The sequence below is a fragment of the Myotis brandtii genome, unplaced genomic scaffold (genome assembly GCF_000412655.1).
Source record: "Myotis brandtii unplaced genomic scaffold, ASM41265v1 scaffold59, whole genome shotgun sequence".
Lineage (NCBI taxonomy): Eukaryota > Metazoa > Chordata > Mammalia > Chiroptera > Vespertilionidae > Myotis > Myotis brandtii.
In genome coordinates, this window is record NW_005370223.1 from 5,453,917 (window position 1) to 5,472,743 (window position 18,827).

Below are 18,827 nucleotides of genomic sequence, written 5' to 3' on the forward strand. Positions count from 1 at the left end.
AAAATTAAATAGAATTAATAGTGGCTGGATTAGGAAGAACAAAAGGGAAGGTGTTGCCCAGGTGCTGATTAAAATGGGCTGTGTATGGCTGGTAACTTGAACCGCTCTTGTGTGTAAGATACTAAATGCTTGCATGTAATATTTGCATTTAATCTTTACAGCAACCTAAAGAAGTAGAGTCAAGTATTTGCCCCATTTGCAGACTAGAACTAGAAGTCGGAGAGGGTGTAAGTGACTTGCCCTCAGTCACAAAGCCTGTAATGGCAAAACCTGGATTTAAACTGAAACAGCCTGAATCTGGAACCGTGCACTTAATCACTATGCTGTGTCTCCTCTTCATAGTAACCCACATGATAAAAATGCCACGATAAAAAAGGTACTAACGGCAAATATCACCCAATTGTTTCTTGGGTAGCAAACACTTCTCTCACGCACCACTCAAGAAAGAACCTGACTTCGGCTTTGCCATAGGTGTAAGATACTTCATAACCATTTTTAAGGTGCTGGATAGGACTTACCCGTGAGCTGTGAACTTCTTTGCTAATAACTCCTATCCCCTCCCCAACTCCACACACATATTCAACTCCAAGTCTATAGTGCATGGTTCTGTATGGGGCCAGCATTGAACACTCCATGTGAGACCAGTAAAGTGATTAAATACTGATATTGGAAAGGCACATTTTGAGAGTCTGTGTATCTACATGTGTGTGATACACTGATGGGAGAGCTATGAGTGTTTAATAGGATTGGCAAGCTGAGCTGTCCAGAATTTTGAAGTAGTTTCACTATCTCTTCTGGAGAATGGTTTAAATGCCACCCATTTCCTGGAATAGTGTGGAGAAAAGAAGTCATGAAATAAGCCTCCACAAAGCCCTGACCCCTCTCTGAGCTGCCCTAGGGAGTTAACTACACTCCGTGGAATGTTCTCCGAGTGATCATTGTTTGCAACCCCAGGGATGCCTGGGAACAGCCTGGCACATGAATACAGCAAGTGCCCAGGACTTACCTACGTCCTGACACGCGGTTGGCGTACAAGAATAGAGAAATGAATATACCATTGGTTACACCCTGGGCTTGAACATCTTTACACTCGGCAGCAATCTTTCTCTTTTAGGTGGGTTTGACTGGTATTCTGCCGCCTTAGAAAACACAGGGCTCCATGTGCTTCCTCTTGTTTCTTCAGCCACCTTGAAAAACAGAAAATTTTGGGAGAGCGCCAAGCATTTTCTGACGTAGACAGGAGAGGCGAGCGCAAAGCATCTCCGTTTCTCCCAAAGACAGTTTTCCTGATCTCCCCACATTGACTGCGAACACGCCATCTCCTCCTCAACGGAAGTGTACCCTCCATGCCTGAGCTAGGCTAGGAGGGGGTCCAGTTGGGTCGGGGTGTTGGGACCATGCCCTGTAAATAAGAGACTCGGGTTTGGAAATTTGCTGGAAATTTCAGGGTTGGCTCACAATAAGCGTGGGACTGCAGGTTCCTAATCAGGTTGGAGACTCCCACCACCTTCTCATCATCACTGCCACGAATGACATGCTGTGAATCGTGCTGAACAGTCGTGTGTTTCAGGGCCATTGCTGGTCCATAAAGAGAAAATGTGTAAAATAGGAAAATACTCCACTCCAGGCCAACTCAACTCTAACATGATGTGTAGTTGGCCCACGAAGCACCTACTATAGCTGACAGCCACTTTTTCCTACATGAATGGCTTTCTGTGCTGGAGGTAGGGCTAATGACATCAACAAAACCAAACACACGGCTGATCTGTAGTGGCTTTGAGGGTGTGGGCTCTGTATCGTGTCATCTTTTATTGACTCTTCTCCAGACTGAGAGGCGAAGAGAGGGGAGGGAGAGGACATTAATTTCCACTGAGGAGGAGCTTGCCTCAGTTTCTCCTTCCATTGCACCTAATGTTAGAACTAGGGTTTGCAGCTCCAGTTGTGAGCAAGAAGAGAAGGTGAGAAGGAAGTGAAGGCCATAAGTGGAGGGAAGTACAGAAGCCCAGGTGTAGACCAAGGATGCTTTTGGATGGGGCTTGGGGCTCAGCAGCCTCTCCAATCCCCCCTTTCATAAACCCTGGTTCCTTGTGTCTCTTGAGGGCAGAAACTGTACCCAGAAGGAGGAGGCCAGAGTTGGCACCTCGACCCTCACACAGGCACAGATTCAGCTGGAGCGGCAGTTTAGGCATGGAAACCTCAGGTCCCAGACAATCATTAAACACACAACGTGCCTGACTGCCAAGCTAGAGCGACACAGAGTCAACCGATATGGGGCCCATTCCATATGATGGGGTTTATAAGTATGCATGTGATTAAATCCATTTGTGCCCCCTGGGGCATAGAGATGGGTGGGACAGCACCCTTGGCACCCCTTCCCTACCCTAAACAGGGATATGGAGAGTCAACCACTCTGTAGCATCCTTCAATTTATAAACGACTTTATTCCAGTCCCTTGAACATCACAGGCCGGCTTGATTTCAGACAGAGCAGAATCCATCCCTTAACACAGCAATGACAATGAACAGCCCAGCACAGGAGTGACATAAACCTTTAGGCATCCAGCTTTCTGTGTGCTGCAGTCCCTTGGCCAAAATGAGTGCATTGCATTAGTCCTACAAAGGCCTTCCCAGGAAGGAGGAGAAGCAAAACAACCCTCGAGAAAATACAGACAGGGTCAATGGCAGGCCAGGATGAGGGCTATTTCCGTATATCCCAGCGTGTCGGCGCTCATTAGCCATGCATCTGGCTCTTGTTTTCTTTCCTAAACAGCTGGAGACCCTCTTCCCTGCTCCTCATTCCAGCTTTAGGTTCTAGGAAACAAAGTGAGTTTGGTTCAGCAAGATATCACGACCAAGGGCAGAGCCCAGGTGGGTTTCCCAGACATTAACTCGCTCCACCATCTAAGGAGAACTAAAAGGAGCGTTTAGGTCTGCAATCAAGATGGGGAGAGTGAGGCGTGCTTCCTGGACACTATCGATCGAGGCGCTTGGTCCCCTCCCTCACTCTGCCCTCCATGTCTTAGGTTAATTCCCTATTTTTCAAAACTAGATTTTCCCACCGGGGCCATGGAGGAACTTGGCAAGTCTCAGTGTAAAACAATTGTGAGAAGCTGACACTCAGAGGAGGATTAAAATTATTTTATGGAGTCCAGGTCTCAAATTTCATCCTGCAGAATGGGTTCATCTTGGTCAGCCACACAAATTTGGATTTTTGCTACCCGTGAAAGTGGATTCAAGTAATACACAAGAATCTGGAGGTTAGAGTGGGCTCAGCATCATCTTCCTCGTGGTTATGATGTCTACCTTCCTGTGGTCCTTGGTCTACAGGAAGTAGTGTGGCAGGAGACAGACTCACTGGGGTCCTTTGCTTGGGGTAGGTTCTCCCCATCTACACACTTGAGTGTTGGGGTTTCCTCATGCCTACTGCTTATTGGAATATGGCTCTCCTATAACCAGCAAATTTTCAATTCAAATGAGTGTGCCTGAGGTCACCAGACCAAACAGCAGCTCAAATTTGTGCTGTCACTTCTGGAAATAGAAATCTTCGGTCAAAGAACATGGTGATGGAAAACACCTTTGGATTCTCCATCGTGGGCCTTGAAAATCACAGATGCACTCGCCCAAGCCTTCTTCATTATGAATCAGATGATTGTCCAACCCCTGACTCCGTAGGGCCAGTTGGGGCATGGAAAGTCTTCCTCCCAGATACGACTCCCTAACCATTCATGTGGACCAAACCATTGGGAGGTCCTGAGAACTTATGCTATATTTTCCCCAGGTCTACAGAATGTCGATCTGCTCAGCCACCTCCAGTGTAATACCACCAACGAGCTGGGGGGCCACCCATCACCTCGCATCTCTCATACGATAAACCGTCTGGTGCTCCATTTGCTGGTTCCCACTTCAGCCTGCCCTGCTTCTATTCTCCAGGCACTGCTACTCTGGAAAAACATTGAACATGAAGTTCGGGCTAGTCAGGATGACTTGGTACTTTTCTGGAATATATAAAATATACCTGCTGATTGGTGCATTTGTGCAAAGACAGATATGACTTTAAAACAAGACATAGACATTCATTATAATTGGCTTACTTCACAATAAGCTACCAGAAACAGTCTTTTGTAATAAGATTGGATTAGTGCTCACTAAACATGCATTTCATTTGAACAAGGCGAAACACTTAATTTGGTCTGCAATACCCAATATTTTATGTACAGCATTCTTTTTTTTTCTAAAACAAGAGGGCAAACGAGATGGGTCTGGTCTTGGAATATAAGTTACCATTGGTGATCACTTTCCAAACTCATCTTAGCTCAACTAGTGTAAACCTGTGAAAAAATAGCTGAGCCATCTTTTTCTCTCCACTATTACTTTATCTTGAAATGTTCACAGCTTAGAAACTACAGCCTGCTGGGAAGGGGGTGGGGCAGGCCTGTTGGTGGGAATTCTTCAGGCCCCTTTTCCAGTCTGGCCCCGGAAGGTTCCTCATTCTCAGGCTGGGGATCCCACATCTGGTCCGTCACCCTTGGGGCATGTGTGACAACAGACCGGGGTGGGGGGGTTGGGAGGGTGGGGGGGGGTGTGGAGTTTGTTTTTCAAACAAGCCCCTCAAAGCTTGCAGTAGCATCGCTGCGCCGGATTGGTTTCCCTTCTCCTGCCTCCCCGCGTCTTCGGTTTTAGAACAGAGACATTAGAATCAAGAGAAAATAATAATAATAACGATGAAAATCGTCAGAACAACGAACACCACAAAGTCTGTGCACGACAGCACGGTCCATGCGCTCCACGAGGCGTTGGGGCTCTGGGCATTCCCACGAAGCGTCCACGACAAAAGAAGCTGAAGGCGGCTCGGAGGAAGGTGCATCTGACTGCGGGGGGAACAGCATCACCGTCAATGTTGTTTGGCAAAACAAAATAAAAAAAATTGTTAAAAAGAAAAATCAAAAGGGAACAACACAAGCAGCTCTAGGATTCGTGGGTGCAGGCTCAGAACTGGCCGGCGCTGCTGGGGTCGCACTGCAGGAGGCGCACGATGGACGGGTCGCTCTTGGCCCCTCGGATGAACTCTTCCAGGGAGAGTTTGCCTAGAAAGCAAGAGGATGGAGCACAGGTGAGTGGCGGCAGGTGGCAGCCGGAGAGCTCACACTCATCCCACCGCATCTCGCATCGCGGAGGCAGTGATGGCTCCCCTGGTCCCTGCCATCCAACACCTGCCGTGAGGCCCACACTCTCCTCCCTCCCGACGTGAGGCCCAGGGGGCAGCTCTTGTTCAGGAGCAGAGCCAGCCCCGCCCCTGGCGGGCACACTTCTTCCTGGGAGCCCCCGGTGTGCCTGCCCTGGCAGGTGGCCCTGCCTGAGCCCTGCCCTCTGGGCTTCTCCAGCTGCACGTGCCCTGGATGCGCTCACTTCGTATTTGTGGAAGGAATGTCCCCTCAGCCTCTATGAGACCGAGCTGGGCTCTCCTGGCACCAAGGCCGTTCCTTCCCACCATGTCACGAGGAGCCTCTGGGCTCCTTCAGGTCACCTGGGGTACTTGGGTTTGCTGCGTGAGATCGGGGGGCGGCGGGGGGGGGGGGGGAGATGCTGATATCTGAGGGAGGGTCCCTCTACGACAGCTGCACCTCCACCGAGGTAAGGAAAATAAAGGGGTGTGTGTGCAAGGCACGGGGTGCCCCCTGGAACCCTCCCGTCAATCAGGGTGCTTTCCTCCTACCCTGGCTGGCTGGGAGAGAAGGACTCAGCCACCTGGGGCCCACTCCTACAGTGTCCCTTCCAGGAGGGAGGCAAAGCTTCTCCCCTATTCCCGGTGCTTCAGTGGGGGCCTCCTTGGGAGGAGCTGCTGGGCCTTTCTCCTTAGCTTTGCCCTCTTCTTCCTCTTGGCAGGAGCTGCCGCAGGGAGGACTTGCTCCCCTTGGCCCTCCAAGGATCAGTGCCAGGCTGCCCTGCTTGCTGCTGCTGTGGGTTTGGTCCCCATGTCCACAGAGCTGCATCCTTCAATGAAGCTCAGTCCTCTGGCCTCTATTATTGCTCTATCTGCCACCTAATTCCAACTCCAGGCAGGAGGGGGGCCATCTATTGGAGCCCTCACCCTCTCCCCCAACAAAGTATGTCTTCCCCTTAGCCACAGCCCCTCCCCAGGTCCTAGCTCTTGGTTAACCAAATTCACCTTTTTTCACATGAAGGAGAAAGGCAGGGATTTAACTATCTACTAGTGGCCTGGTGCACGAAATTCATGCACTCAGGGAGGGGGGATCCCTCAGCATGGCCTGTGCCCTGTCACAGTGCAGGAGCCCCACGATCCATTGCCCCAAAGAGGTAGGCCCTGCCCACCCATCTGGGGCTCCTCGATGGATTGCCCCAAAGAGGTAGGCCCTGCCCACCCATCTGGGGCTCCTCGATGGATTGCCCCAAAGAGGTAGGCCGGAGCCTGCGGTGGAGGGGCCTCTCCGTGCCTCTGGACCCCTGGGCCAGCACAGGGGGCGGGGACATGAGCCTCACGTCCCGGGGCCCATTGCCAGGGGTGGGGATGCGAGCCTCATGTCTCCGGGCCAGTGTAGGGGGCAGGAACGCGAGCCTCACGTCCCGGGGCCGGTTGCTGGGGTAGGGATGTGAGCCTCATGTCTCCAGGCCGGCGCAGGGGCGGGGATGCAGCCTGCTGATTGGTCATTCCGTGAAGGCATCCCGACCAATTTGCATATTATCCTATTATTAGATAGATTTACTTTCAATCTGTAGAGCAGGTGCCCTCTAAGCCTTGTGTCTTGGCCCCATATGTGAGCTATGCCCAGACTCGCACAGTGGTTGAAACAGTGTCAGCTTCCTCTGCTCTGGAGCTTGAAATCCAACCTTCCTTTCACTTTGGTTTGCTTTGCAGCCCCTTGCTGGGTCTGAAGTGTGGGGGTCACCTTCAGGGAGGAACCTGATGTCCACCTCACCCCCCTCCCACCTCCACCCACCCGACGGCTGTGAGAACCCACTGGGCTCCAGGAAACCCGACACAGAGCATGCGCAGGAGAGTCCGCTAACCCCTGGCCAGCTGAAGTGAAAGCTCCGGGGCTCTGGATAGAATGACAAGCCCCTCCCCACTTTCTGATGAGCTGTCCTGCAAGGACCCAGCCTGCTGTGGCCTGGGCTTGTCCCCACCCTGATCCTCCTCTGAACTACACCACCAGGGAGTAGGCAGCATGAGCTACTTGTACAAAGAAAGGGCCGTGAGCCAGGTCCTCGTGCCAATACCCTGTCCTTGAGCGGCATTTCCCTGCCTGAACGCCCCAGCCCCTCCAGCAGCCCCCACCCTGAGCAAAGCAAAGCGGCCTGGGCCTCCTACCATCTCTGTTGGTGTCCATCTGGCGGAAGATCTTTTCCGTCCTTTTCTCTGGGGTTGACTCATCCTCAGGCATCTTCATTACGGAGGAAACCATCTTGTAGATCGCCTGGAGGCAGAAACGACAGCGTGGGGTGTCAGAAACATAGCTTGGAGGGGCCCACAGTAGCCCTATCATTAAACCTCCGAAACGCACGGGTGAGGTGAAGGGAATGTCCTCGCTTCACACGGGGAGCTAGCCCTGTCCCCGCTGACCTGCTGTGGAAAACAGAGGCACTGTCACCGATGGGAGAAGCCAGGCCGCAGAGCTCACGCCAGCACTGAAGAGCCTTCAGGAGGGACAGCTGGCGGGGAGACCCCCGGGCCCCTGGGCATCACACGTTAGGGTGCATATGGATGCCCTGGGAATCGTGACCATGTGGGATCTGATTCAGGAGGGTGGGCTGGGGGCCTGAGCTCCCGCATCGCTAACAAGCTCCCGTGTGATGCTGATGCTGCCCTCTGAGGCCCGCGCTTCTAGGAGAAGGCGGCAGGTGGCATTCCTCAGGCCAGAGCGATGGGCTGGTGTCTGCTGTGGCCTCCAGTGAGGGCCTTCAGGGGGGCAAACACCTGACCGCCTGCAAGTGCGAGCCCCGGTCTTCTCCCCGGAAGGCATCGCCCTCCATCCAATGCTCTTCCCTTTGTATGGCAATCGTCTCGCATTCCTTCTCAGCGAGCTCCCAACTATCCCCCAGTGGGAACAATCTGTCATCCAAGTTTGGGATTCAATAGTTATGCATCTCAGGCTGGGATAAACTGGGTGCATCTGAAATCTGCTGAGCAAAGGAGGGTTCTACTGAGAGTTTTGTAAGAAGTACTGACGCTATCTCCCCCACCACTTGGGGACTCCCCCTTTGGTACTCAGTATGGGAATTTAAGCGCCTGAAAGGAGTTTTAGAAAAAGTAGGTTTTGCCCCAGGATGGGCACACAAATCTGGAAAGTTCTGGAACTCTGAGGGCAGTGGAACAGCTGGAGGGAGGAGAGAAAGGAAGGCAGCTGAGGGCAGGAAGCATCCAGATGGGAAATGTGGGAGCAAAACTGATACTAAAGGCTGAACTTATCTTTAGTTTTGTTTAGGATCAACCTGCCCCACGGCCCTAAAATGTTCTGGAGAAAGGAGGGTAAATATTCTAACCCTGGTGGTAAAACAAGAGTGAAAAATGGACTCACCCAGCGTGCTGACCCTGGGGCTGATCTCCACCCCCCCGTCCCCCGTAGGGACCCCCAGACCAGGCTTCTTGAGTCTGTCTTGAACCCATCAAAACCCTCGCTGAACTCCAGAGCTGTCTCCACAGCGACTCCCTCTGGAGAAAGATCAAGCTCACAGCTGTGGCCTTGTCTGGGATTATGGGTGCCACTGGGATAAACTTGGCCACAGTCAGCTTTCCCAAGAAACGTTCACTGAAGTGTGCCCTGGAGCAACAGGGGAGCCAGCCTCTGCCTTCCTCCTGGACCCCTGCTTGCCATCCCCTCAGCCCAGGTCTACACCTCCATCTCCTGGGGTTACAGTGCCATGTGCCCAGCCATGGGATACCTGACTCCTTGGGGGAACTAGGAAAGGCTATAGAGCTAGAGCTATTTTTACAAATGGAAGAAAGAGACGCTGAGCGTTCACAGGCCAGGTAAATATTTAGTAACAGGAATGGAGAGCAGAAGTCTTTCCACACCAGGGATGCCTTGAGGTCTAGCACCCTTTCCTTAGCTTTTGGCTTCATTTCTTCTACATGGAAGCTTTTCTGTAACTCTTGACCCAGTTTGTAGGCAATCAGTGGCACCAACTGATGAACACACACACACACACACACACACACACACACACACACATCTCACAGGAACTGCAAACTTACATAATCTAAATGTTTTGTAAATTCACAAGGCCAGAAATCTTAAAACAACAACAAACAGGATCTAGAAACCAGTATTGCACTAGATCATGTAAGTACAACCTCTTCATTTACTCTCCCACCCCATACTCAGTCATTCATCCATTCACTCGGTCATGCATCAAATATTTATTGATCAATTATTATATACCAGGCCTTATCATCTACCCCATCCTTGCCATCATGGTTTTACTTTTAAATAAGGCAGACCAACATTACTAAAATAAAGAAATGAATGTAAAACTATTTTTGAAAGCAGTGATACAAAGGAAGATGTGTGGTTTTATGAGATGACATATTGGGGAAATGAAACCTTGTCAGGAGAATAGGCTGCCCCAAGGAATGATGGCTGAGCAAAAAGATGTAGAAGACACAGAGCTTAGAGAGGTAAAGGACAGAGGGAAACACAGGTGTAGACACCTGAGGTGAGAGGAATGGTAAGAAGGCCAAGACTGTGTGGGGAGTGTGGCTGGGGGTGTGGCTCCAGAGCGGGAGAAACGGACCACTGGGACCTCACAGACCATGTTAAGGTCTTTGTATTTCTCCAATGAGCTACAAAAAGATGGAACTGCCAATAAATTTGAAATTTTTATCTACACTTACTTCCCAAATCCACCTCTATTCCTTATTTGCAAGCAATAGTGTTGAAAGAATTAAAATTGATTATTTATAGTTTAACATTTATTGAGTATCTACTATGTACTAGGGGATGAGGAGTTAATCATCAACAAGACGAATATGCTCTTTCTCATTTTACATATCACCAATCCTCTGGTACAGGCTTGGAAGACATCATATTGAAGACCAAAAGCTTTCATTTTTATGACCACCATTGAGACGGGTATTGTGATTCTAGCAATGCCTTAATAATTGTTATGAAAGTCCTCACCTACACTGTCTGGTGGGCAGTAAAACCCACTCGTCTGAAGCATTTCTTGTAACTCTAAGCCTCTAAGAGTTGGACTCATAAAATTATCATGATGGGATTTGATGGGAAGTCAACTGGGTAATAATCTAGAGATTATTCCCTAGAACTCTTGATTGAACAAATGAATCAAAGACCAAGGAAACAAATGAATTTGTATTAGAGAATGAGGCTCTCACACTCAACAGCAGGTCTCCAAGAATTTTAGTCCTTAGCTATTAGGCAAAAGGAGTGGAGTTGGGACAGAGAAATAGGGACAAGTTAATACAAAACAAAACAGAAAACACAAAGAAAGTGCTCTTCCATGAATATATTTGCAAATGGGGCTCTGGAATGGAGCAAGAAGCTAATGTCGGAGTACACTGTGGGGTTGAGGAGGAAGTGAGGGCTCCTTTAAGAGGCTCACATTTACAGATGGCGCTCATAGCCCTCAGACTAGGTGTTGCTGGTTTTTGTTTGTTTTTAATGTGCATCAACTCACAGATAGGAATTACATAAAACCAGGTCTATGACATGGGTGGTACTAGAGTAGTGAGCAAAGAGCTGAGGCGACGAGACCCAGTGGTCCCCAGAGTGAGTAAGTAGATGACAGCCTGGCAAAATCACATTTAGGGAATTGTCTGTTCCTTTGCTCCCTTCCCACGGCATCAACAACCCAGAGCTGATTGCATTAGAACTTCCAAATCCAGGACTCCACAGTACAAGGAGGGAAAAGACACAACTCCAGACAGCAATCTGTAACAAATCATGTCTTTTATTAGCTCCAATTCCACCCCCACCCCCAAATTTAATGGGATTAAACCAGAAGAAGCCAAGCTACTTCCCTACTTTATTTTTAGCAACATCAATGAGAGGCCCAGCAGGGACATCCTGTTTTTAATTAAACTTGAAGAACCCTATTCTTGTCTCTGGGTAAATGCAGAGCTCTGGGGCCCAGCTCTGGCTCTGTCCCTCACAGGCCCTGAAGCCAGGGGTCTTACCAGCTTCCTCATGGCCTATATTTTTCTTCCCTTTTCCCTCTTGGAATGTTGGGAAGGAAGAACTCACACCCTAATCCATAAATTCTGTTGGGGGGCAGGCACGATTCCAGGAGTTAAGGCTCAACCCTCTCTCTGAAGAAAACCAGACTGACTTCTCAGATGCAGGGTCTTCTAACAGGAGGGACATCCAAGGCCCCACAACAACCAACTAAGGGCAAGAGAAGTTAAGCAGTGCAGGGCTGTTCTTGGATTACAGGTCAAGGTCAGCATCCTGCTTCGAAGGCTATTACATACCAGGAAAGGAGGCCACGAGGGTCTTTCTTGGAAACACTTTTAAAACTGGATGAATATCTACATATCTGAATGGTGTAAGTGCTTTCTTATTTACAACTATAAGAATATGTTAAATAATTAGCTTTCCTAATATTCGACATTTTTAAGTGTAAAAATATCTATCATGTTAACACCTTCAGAAAATTTCACACATGAAGTTTGAAGCGTGTTGCCAATACAACAAGACAGCATACATATCAAATCGCATGTATGTCAACATATGTGTAACTCCATCTATTGAAAAAATTTTGCATTATTAACCGGTATACCTAGTAAAGTATTATACAAAGGCAGCTTCGAACAGCCTCTTCCAAATAACCCTTTTCCTGTCCTAACCAGACATTCTGGAGTTGTGTTATAGGCCTTCACATATGGGGAGAAGGCAATGAGTGTTTTTGGAATGTGCACCTTGAAGTACCGGTGTAACATTTTATGAAGTCCGTTAACAGACATAGTAGAGGTGAAGATTTAGGTGGAATCTGTTTCTTCATCTATAATGGGGCCGAGGTTGTTGTGAGGATGAAATGAGATCATGCATGTGTACTTGGTTGACTAGCGTCCTGCAAAAATTCCTGTCTACCTACAACCTGTGAATGTGACCTCATTTGGAAATGCGTCTTTGAAGATATAATCAGGTTAAAATAAGATCATACTAGATTAGGGCAGGCCCCAATCAATTCGATGACTGGCGTCCTTAAAAGAAGAAAATTTAGACACGACATACAGAGAGAATGCCACGGATGATGGAGGCAGAGATGGGAGGACGCACCTGCAAGCCAAAAATCGCCAAAGATTGCCAGCCACCACCGGAAGCTAGGAAAGAGTCATGGGACAGATATCCCTCAGGATTCTCCAGAAGGGACCAACCTAAACCACACCTTGATTTTGGACTTCTGGCCTCCGCAACTGTGACAGGATACATTTCTGTTGTTCTAAGCCACCCAGCTTATTGTAATTTGTCACAACCACCGTAGGAAATGAGTACAGTGTGGAGAGCACTTATGACTATGCCTAGCCCATAACATGCACTGAGAAGATGAGACTTTCTGGAGGGAATGAAAGGAGAACAGTGCTGTGGCTGGAACTTGGCTTGGGAATATCCATGTTTAGAGGGAACAGGAAATGGAATAGGAGTCCACAGAGGAGACCAGGAGGGAACAGCCAGAGAGAGGTGCCTTTGGGAAGTAGACAACACTCATGTTGCAGATGGCATAGTCGATGCTAAGAGTTATAAACTATAGTGTGGCTTGTCAGGATAACATCAATCCCCTAATAAGAAAAGAAAAAACCAAACACAACGAATAAGCAAGCACCAAAGTTAGCTCTAAGAGAAAGCCACTAGTGTAAGCGATTGCTTTCAAGAGTTTCCTACAGGAAAGAAATCTAAGTTGCACTCCACAGTGACATCTGTGGTCCACATTCATAACTGAGAATTAGGCGAGAGTGTGGAGCTGAATTCCCAGGGGCATATCACAATGAACTAGAAGCTCTCCCCACCCCAATTTCTTTCTCCAGAATCAGAAGAGCACAGTGTTTCATGTCCCCAAGGATTATAGCATCTATGATGCCAATTTTAAAAGATTATTGGGAGAAAAAATTCACATGGCACTCAGAAGTGGTTCTAAGTAGGATATGCAGAACTGCCTGGTCCTTACTTTGGTTCTCTGTGGCACAAATATTCACAAGCTGGTTGTCTGAAATGGTCGCAGTTGGGGCTCTTGCGACCAGGTGGGGTTAATCGGTGAGTCTGTTTGGTGCTCCTGGAGGGCAAACCTTTGCATGGCCACCACCATCGCCTCGCTTCCTCCTCATCTGGTTGCTGTAATTATATACCTTATTCATCACATGAGTGAATCAGAAGAGTAGTTATTTCCCCCCTATGGCTAAAAGAAACAAAAACGAAATCTTCTGTGATGGGCCACCAGTGTACACCCAACCTCTTTCCTACAAAAGGTGTGACGAGGTAAAGAAAAGGTATTCTGAAGTTCACTCTGTCTTCATCAAAAGTGCCAATTAATCCGGAATTACAACTAGGAGGGAAAGTCTGATTCTGAGACAACAGTTATTTGAACACCAAGTATTTTTTTTAAAGCAACCAACACCTGAATAACAAATATGCTAATTAAAAATTATTCTAACATGGTCTTTAAAGTAAAATCCCTGGGAACTGCTATGGTTAGACTCTATATGATGTCAGTCTATATATTCCCTTCAGAAAGTCTCTGATTTGAACTTGAGAACAAATACAGACAGACCATCCCCAAACAGTCCCACTGCATGAAGTGCTCCTGTGGGCTCAAGTCCACAGTTCAGATTTGGGGAACTCCTGGCTTCAACCACATTCTCTCCCAGAAAGATGATCTTCTTTTATCTGAGTCCTGTGAACATCAGAGTTGCCACAAACTTTAGCTTCTTCCCAGATAGGCTAGTATTTAGCAGGAAAGACAACAAGTGAAGAAGGCCAGGAACCCAAGAACTTCTGTGAGTTCCACCAATTGGAGGTTTAGTTGGGTTACCTCCTTTTTCATTGTGAACATACATTTTATGTCTAGGTAAATTTAACTTAAAACTTAGTGGAAAATTTTCTACTGCCTTGATCTATAAATGAGAAATGACCTCCTTTTATTTTATAGGAAACACCCTGTAGAAGCTCTGGAAACTTCTATAGAATAATAGCAGCCCCAAATAAACCAAATCAGAAACGATAGAGGCGAAATAACAACAGGCCCCACAGAAACACAAATGATTGTTAAACAATACTATGGACAGCTCTACTCCAACAAACTAGACAACCTGGAGGAAATGGACAAATTCCTAGGAAAGTACAACATTCCAAAACTCAATCAGGAAGAATCTAAAAACCTCAATAGGCCAATAACTATGGAAGAAATTGAAGCAGTCATCAAAAAGCTCCCAGCAAACAAAAGCCCAGGACCAGATGGCTTCTCAGGGGAGTTTTACCAAACTTTCAAGGAAGAACTAAAACCTATCCTCCTCAGACTACTACAAAAAATTCAGGAGGAAGGAACACTTCCAAGCTCATTCTATGAAGCCAGCATCACCCTAATACCAAAACCAGGTAAAGACAACACAATGAAAGAGAATTACAGGCCAATATCCCTCATGAACATAGATGCCAAAATACTCAACAAAATCTTAGCAAATCGGATCCAACAGTACATCAGAAAGATCATACACCATGACCAAGTAGGATTTATCCCAGGGATGCAAGGATGGTACAACATCCGTAAATCAATAAACGTAATACATCACATAAACAAATTGAAAGAAAAAAACCACATGGTCATATCAATTGATGCAGAAAAAGCATTCGACAAAATCCAACACCCATTTTTGATAAAAACTCTCAGCAAGGTGGGAATAGAAGGATCATACCTCAACATAATAAAAGCCATATATGAAACTTCTATAGAATAATAGCAGCCAACATTTATTGAGTAATAATCCATGACAGGTACTGTTCTAGGAGCTCTACTTGTAATAACTAATTATCCCTTACAATGACCTGTGAGTCCGGTGCTATAATTAGTTTCAGTTCACAAATTATGAAAACAACGAACAGGAAGATTAAGTAACTTGCTCAAGAAAGTGAAGGAAAAGGGAGATTGAAAAAGAGAGAGGCAAGGTAAGATTAACCAAGATGTCAACTCTCACATGCCAATTCTTCTCTTAGTTCCCACTTCATCTTTGTTTTGGATACACTGATCATTCCTAACCAATGGCAATCCTATCATTATTTTAAGAGTCTCCGTTACTTTCTGAGAACAGAAGGGGGGACAGTTGACCTCCATGTTCTTCCTACATTTCTTCCCTGGAAGTGCTGTGGTCCCATTGATGGATCCCTAAATTCAGTGTTCCCTCACCTCCAAGATCACAGAGAACATCGAACCCAGCGGTTCTCAACCTGTGGGTCGCGACCCCTTTGGCGGTCAAACGACCCTTTCACAGGGGTCGCTTAAGACCATCCTGCATATCAGATATTTACATTATGATTCATAACAGTAGCAACATTACAGTTATGAAGTAGCAACGAAAATAATTTTATGGCTGGGTCACAACATGAGGAACTGTATTTAAAGGGCCAGAAGGTTGAGAACCACTGATCTAAGCATTCATGGTCCAATTGGCAATGCCACTCATGTGCTCCTCGGCCCTTCCTCAGACACAGCCTGCACTGTGATGGGTGTGCGTACCCAGACCTGCCTCTGGCTGGGCTGGGGGACAGAGAACTGTGTAGGGCAGAAAGGAGTCTCCATCCTCTTGCAGCAGTGAGCTGACCCCACCGGGAAGGGAGGATCTGCTGTAACATGGGAAAAGGTCAGAGTTGTTATCTGGCTAAAGACTCCTGAGAGGTGATTTTAATGAAATAATAAAATACTGGGAATAAATCGTGTTCCTAAATTTGTCACTTACACAAACAAACACATGAATGTAAAAATGTCCATTTAAGACTCTAAAAATAAATCTGCATATGGTTTTTCTTATTCATCCAGATGTTCATAAAGCACAAAATTATTTTTTTAAAAAGGAACATAACTGTGTTTTGGCATATGTGATAGACTGAATAATGGTCCCCCAAAATGTGTACATCCTAATCCCTGGAACCTATGAATATTCAGTACTTGCATAGTAAAAGGGATTTTGCAGATGTGATTAAATTAATGATCTTGACATGTAGGGATTATTCTGAATTATCTTACTAGCCACCAAACCACTGACCAGGACAGTCAGGAGAACTGAGTGGAAGAGGGAAGCAGAAGAGATACCCACAGGAATGGCAGTGTGAGAAGGACTCAGTCAATCCACTGTTGCTTGCTGTAAGGATGGATGAAAAGGGCCACAAGCCAAGGAATATTCCAGAAACTAGGAAAAGCAAGAAAACAGACTCTCTCCTAAAACCTCCAGAAGGAACACAACCTGTGGACACTTCTGAGTTTTAGGCCACTGAAATTGATTTCAGACCTCTGACCTCGAAAACTGTAAGATAATCACTTTGTGTTGTTTTAAGCGACTAAGTTAATGGTAATTTGTTATAGCAGCAAGTGGAAACTAATACAGTGTAGTTCAGTATGACAGAGTCCACATTAGAGTCCTTCCTACCAATATTGGGAAGTACAAAAGATTTCAGCTTGCTGACATAAAAAATATTCTGTAGATACCAACGCTAAACTATAGGAAGCAACATCAAGAAAGGAAAACTAGAACATTTATGGAGTGTGGGATTTCAAAGGGTGAGGGTGGGGTGAGGGGTTGGGAATAAAGTATGAAGTTTGGGATTATCCTAGAGTAAATGCCAATTCAGAATCACTGAAAACTGGGAATTAACATAAGAAAGAGACAGAATACATGAGTAGTGAGTTTGCAAAGTAGCAGAATAGAATAGCACATCCCTTAATAGAAAAATGGTTCTAAATTTAATTTAATTTTACTGGCAATTTGGAAGTCACATCACAATGCTGCAATATTATCTCTCTACCGTCATGAATATTAATCATCGGGGTGCAGTGCTGCAGGAAACAATTGAGGAAATTTGAGCTTTCCATTTGCAGGCTTCTTAAAGACTCTGGGTATATATATATGTGTTTACTAAGGAATGGGGAAATTTTGCTTTCCATTTGCAGGCTTCTTAAAGACTCTGGGTATATATATATGTGTTTACTAAGGAATCTGTACCCTCCCAGTTGTGACCTGGAGACTTACTGTGGGCCTGCCAGTGCCCTGAGCTACTTCACAGAGAAGAAGATGCCTTGTCAGGTTGAACGCTCCTTCAACTTATGATCACTTTGTACATTCCGTGTTGGACATGGAGGAAGTCAGCAGGGGCTCACTCAGCAAGTGCTTACTGGCCCCTCCTGCACATTCTCTGCAGAGTTCCCGCTCTCCCTCGCAGCTGGATTCCACAGCACGGGGAGAGCCTATTTCCCTCCCTATACCTGGTACTACTGACGCCCAGTGCCAGCCACTTAGTAGGTGCTTCATCCCAGGTGCGGAATGGATGTGTGAACGCATTGCTTTCTAAAAGCCCGTGTGGTCTGGAGGGTCTTCCTCTTCATCAATACTGGCCACCAAACCACTGGCCAGGACAGCCAGGAGAACTGGGCAGAAATGCTGAACAGAAGAGGACACAGTGGCTGCGCCTTTTTCTTAGGTCCCAATCAGGAAGCACTTCTCTCCGGGAGGAGAATGTCCTTGTCCCTCTCCCTGCAGTGGGGCAGGGAGCCCCGGGGGACACAGCTCTCCCAGATAAAAAGGAGAGACAAGATAAAGCTACTAGAATGACTCACCTTTTACATTTTAATTTTTGTTCAATTAGCAAAGATTAAGAAAAAATGGGAAAAGCAAAACCATACGGGGCACCCTTCCCTCACTTTGGGAGAACATTTGGAAAAACAATCTGGCAGAGGGTATCCAAGCCGAAGAGATAAATGCTCATTCCCTTCGGCCCAGTAAGTGCACTGCTGGGAATTTATTCTAAGGGAATAATCCTAAATATAGAAAATGTTTCATGCACAAGAATTATTCGTTACTTTATTTTTAAAAGTTACAACACTACGTGCAATAATGAAAACTGGAAACAACCTAAATATCCAACAATAAGGGAAAATCAAGTATATTATAGTATATGATTCTTATGCGCCTTTAAAATATCTTTATGAAAAGTTTTTATAACATGAGAAATGTTTGTGTTGTTATGTTAAGTGAAAATGGCAAGACACAAAATGTTATGTACATTATGAAATTGACATTTCTAAATGCATGGAAAGAGGAGTAGGAGGATATATTAGAAAATTATTAGCAATGATACTCTTTTATATTTTTCTATACTGTCCATATTTTTACAGTAGACATTATATTTTTTATACATTTACCCTTGGGGCAGGGGAGAAATCCTTTATTTTTGTTTAAGATCCCTGTCTCTGAGGGATCAATTTAACACAATTTATTCAGATAGTTACTGCTCAGGATGAAGGAAGAGCCACTGGTGCCCAAGAAGAACCAGTGGCGGATCTTGCAGAGTTTCCTAATACAGGGCGATCACCTGGATTCCTGCTCCCACATCCCTGCACTGTGTGCAGTTGTCACTCTACCTGCCGTGTGGGTTCCGTCCCACTGGCCCAGGAGCAGACCCCAGGCCTCGGCCACAAGGCTCACTAACAAGTCAGTCCTTCTGGCTCTGCCCTTCGTTTCTGTGAGCAGGTCTCCTTGGTTCCTGGAAAGCGAGAGCCACACCTCCACCCTCTTCCTCACCAGCAGCGGGAGCCTTTCTGTCTCCTCCTGTTACATCCACCCCCATTCCTTCCAGAGTCTTTCTGCCGCCTCCG

The 18,827-nt window shown here is 46.7% G+C and overlaps 1 protein-coding gene across 6 annotated transcripts in view; it reads right to left on the reverse strand.

The window, feature by feature from the left end:
- Window positions 1–2,421: 2,421 nt before the first annotated feature.
- Window positions 2,422–18,827, reverse strand: part of NCALD (neurocalcin delta) — a 222,268-nt gene continuing 205,862 nt past the window's right edge. For all 6 annotated transcript variants that reach the window (XM_005879281.2, XM_005879280.2, XM_005879282.2 and 3 more), the window contains 2 exons: window positions 7,327–7,432; window positions 2,422–5,083 (listed from right to left, as the gene is read on the reverse strand). In XM_005879281.2, the coding sequence (XP_005879343.1) occupies window positions 4,986–5,083; window positions 7,327–7,432 (204 nt within the window). In that variant the 3' untranslated portion in view covers window positions 2,422–4,985. The remainder of the gene's footprint in view (window positions 5,084–7,326; window positions 7,433–18,827) is intronic.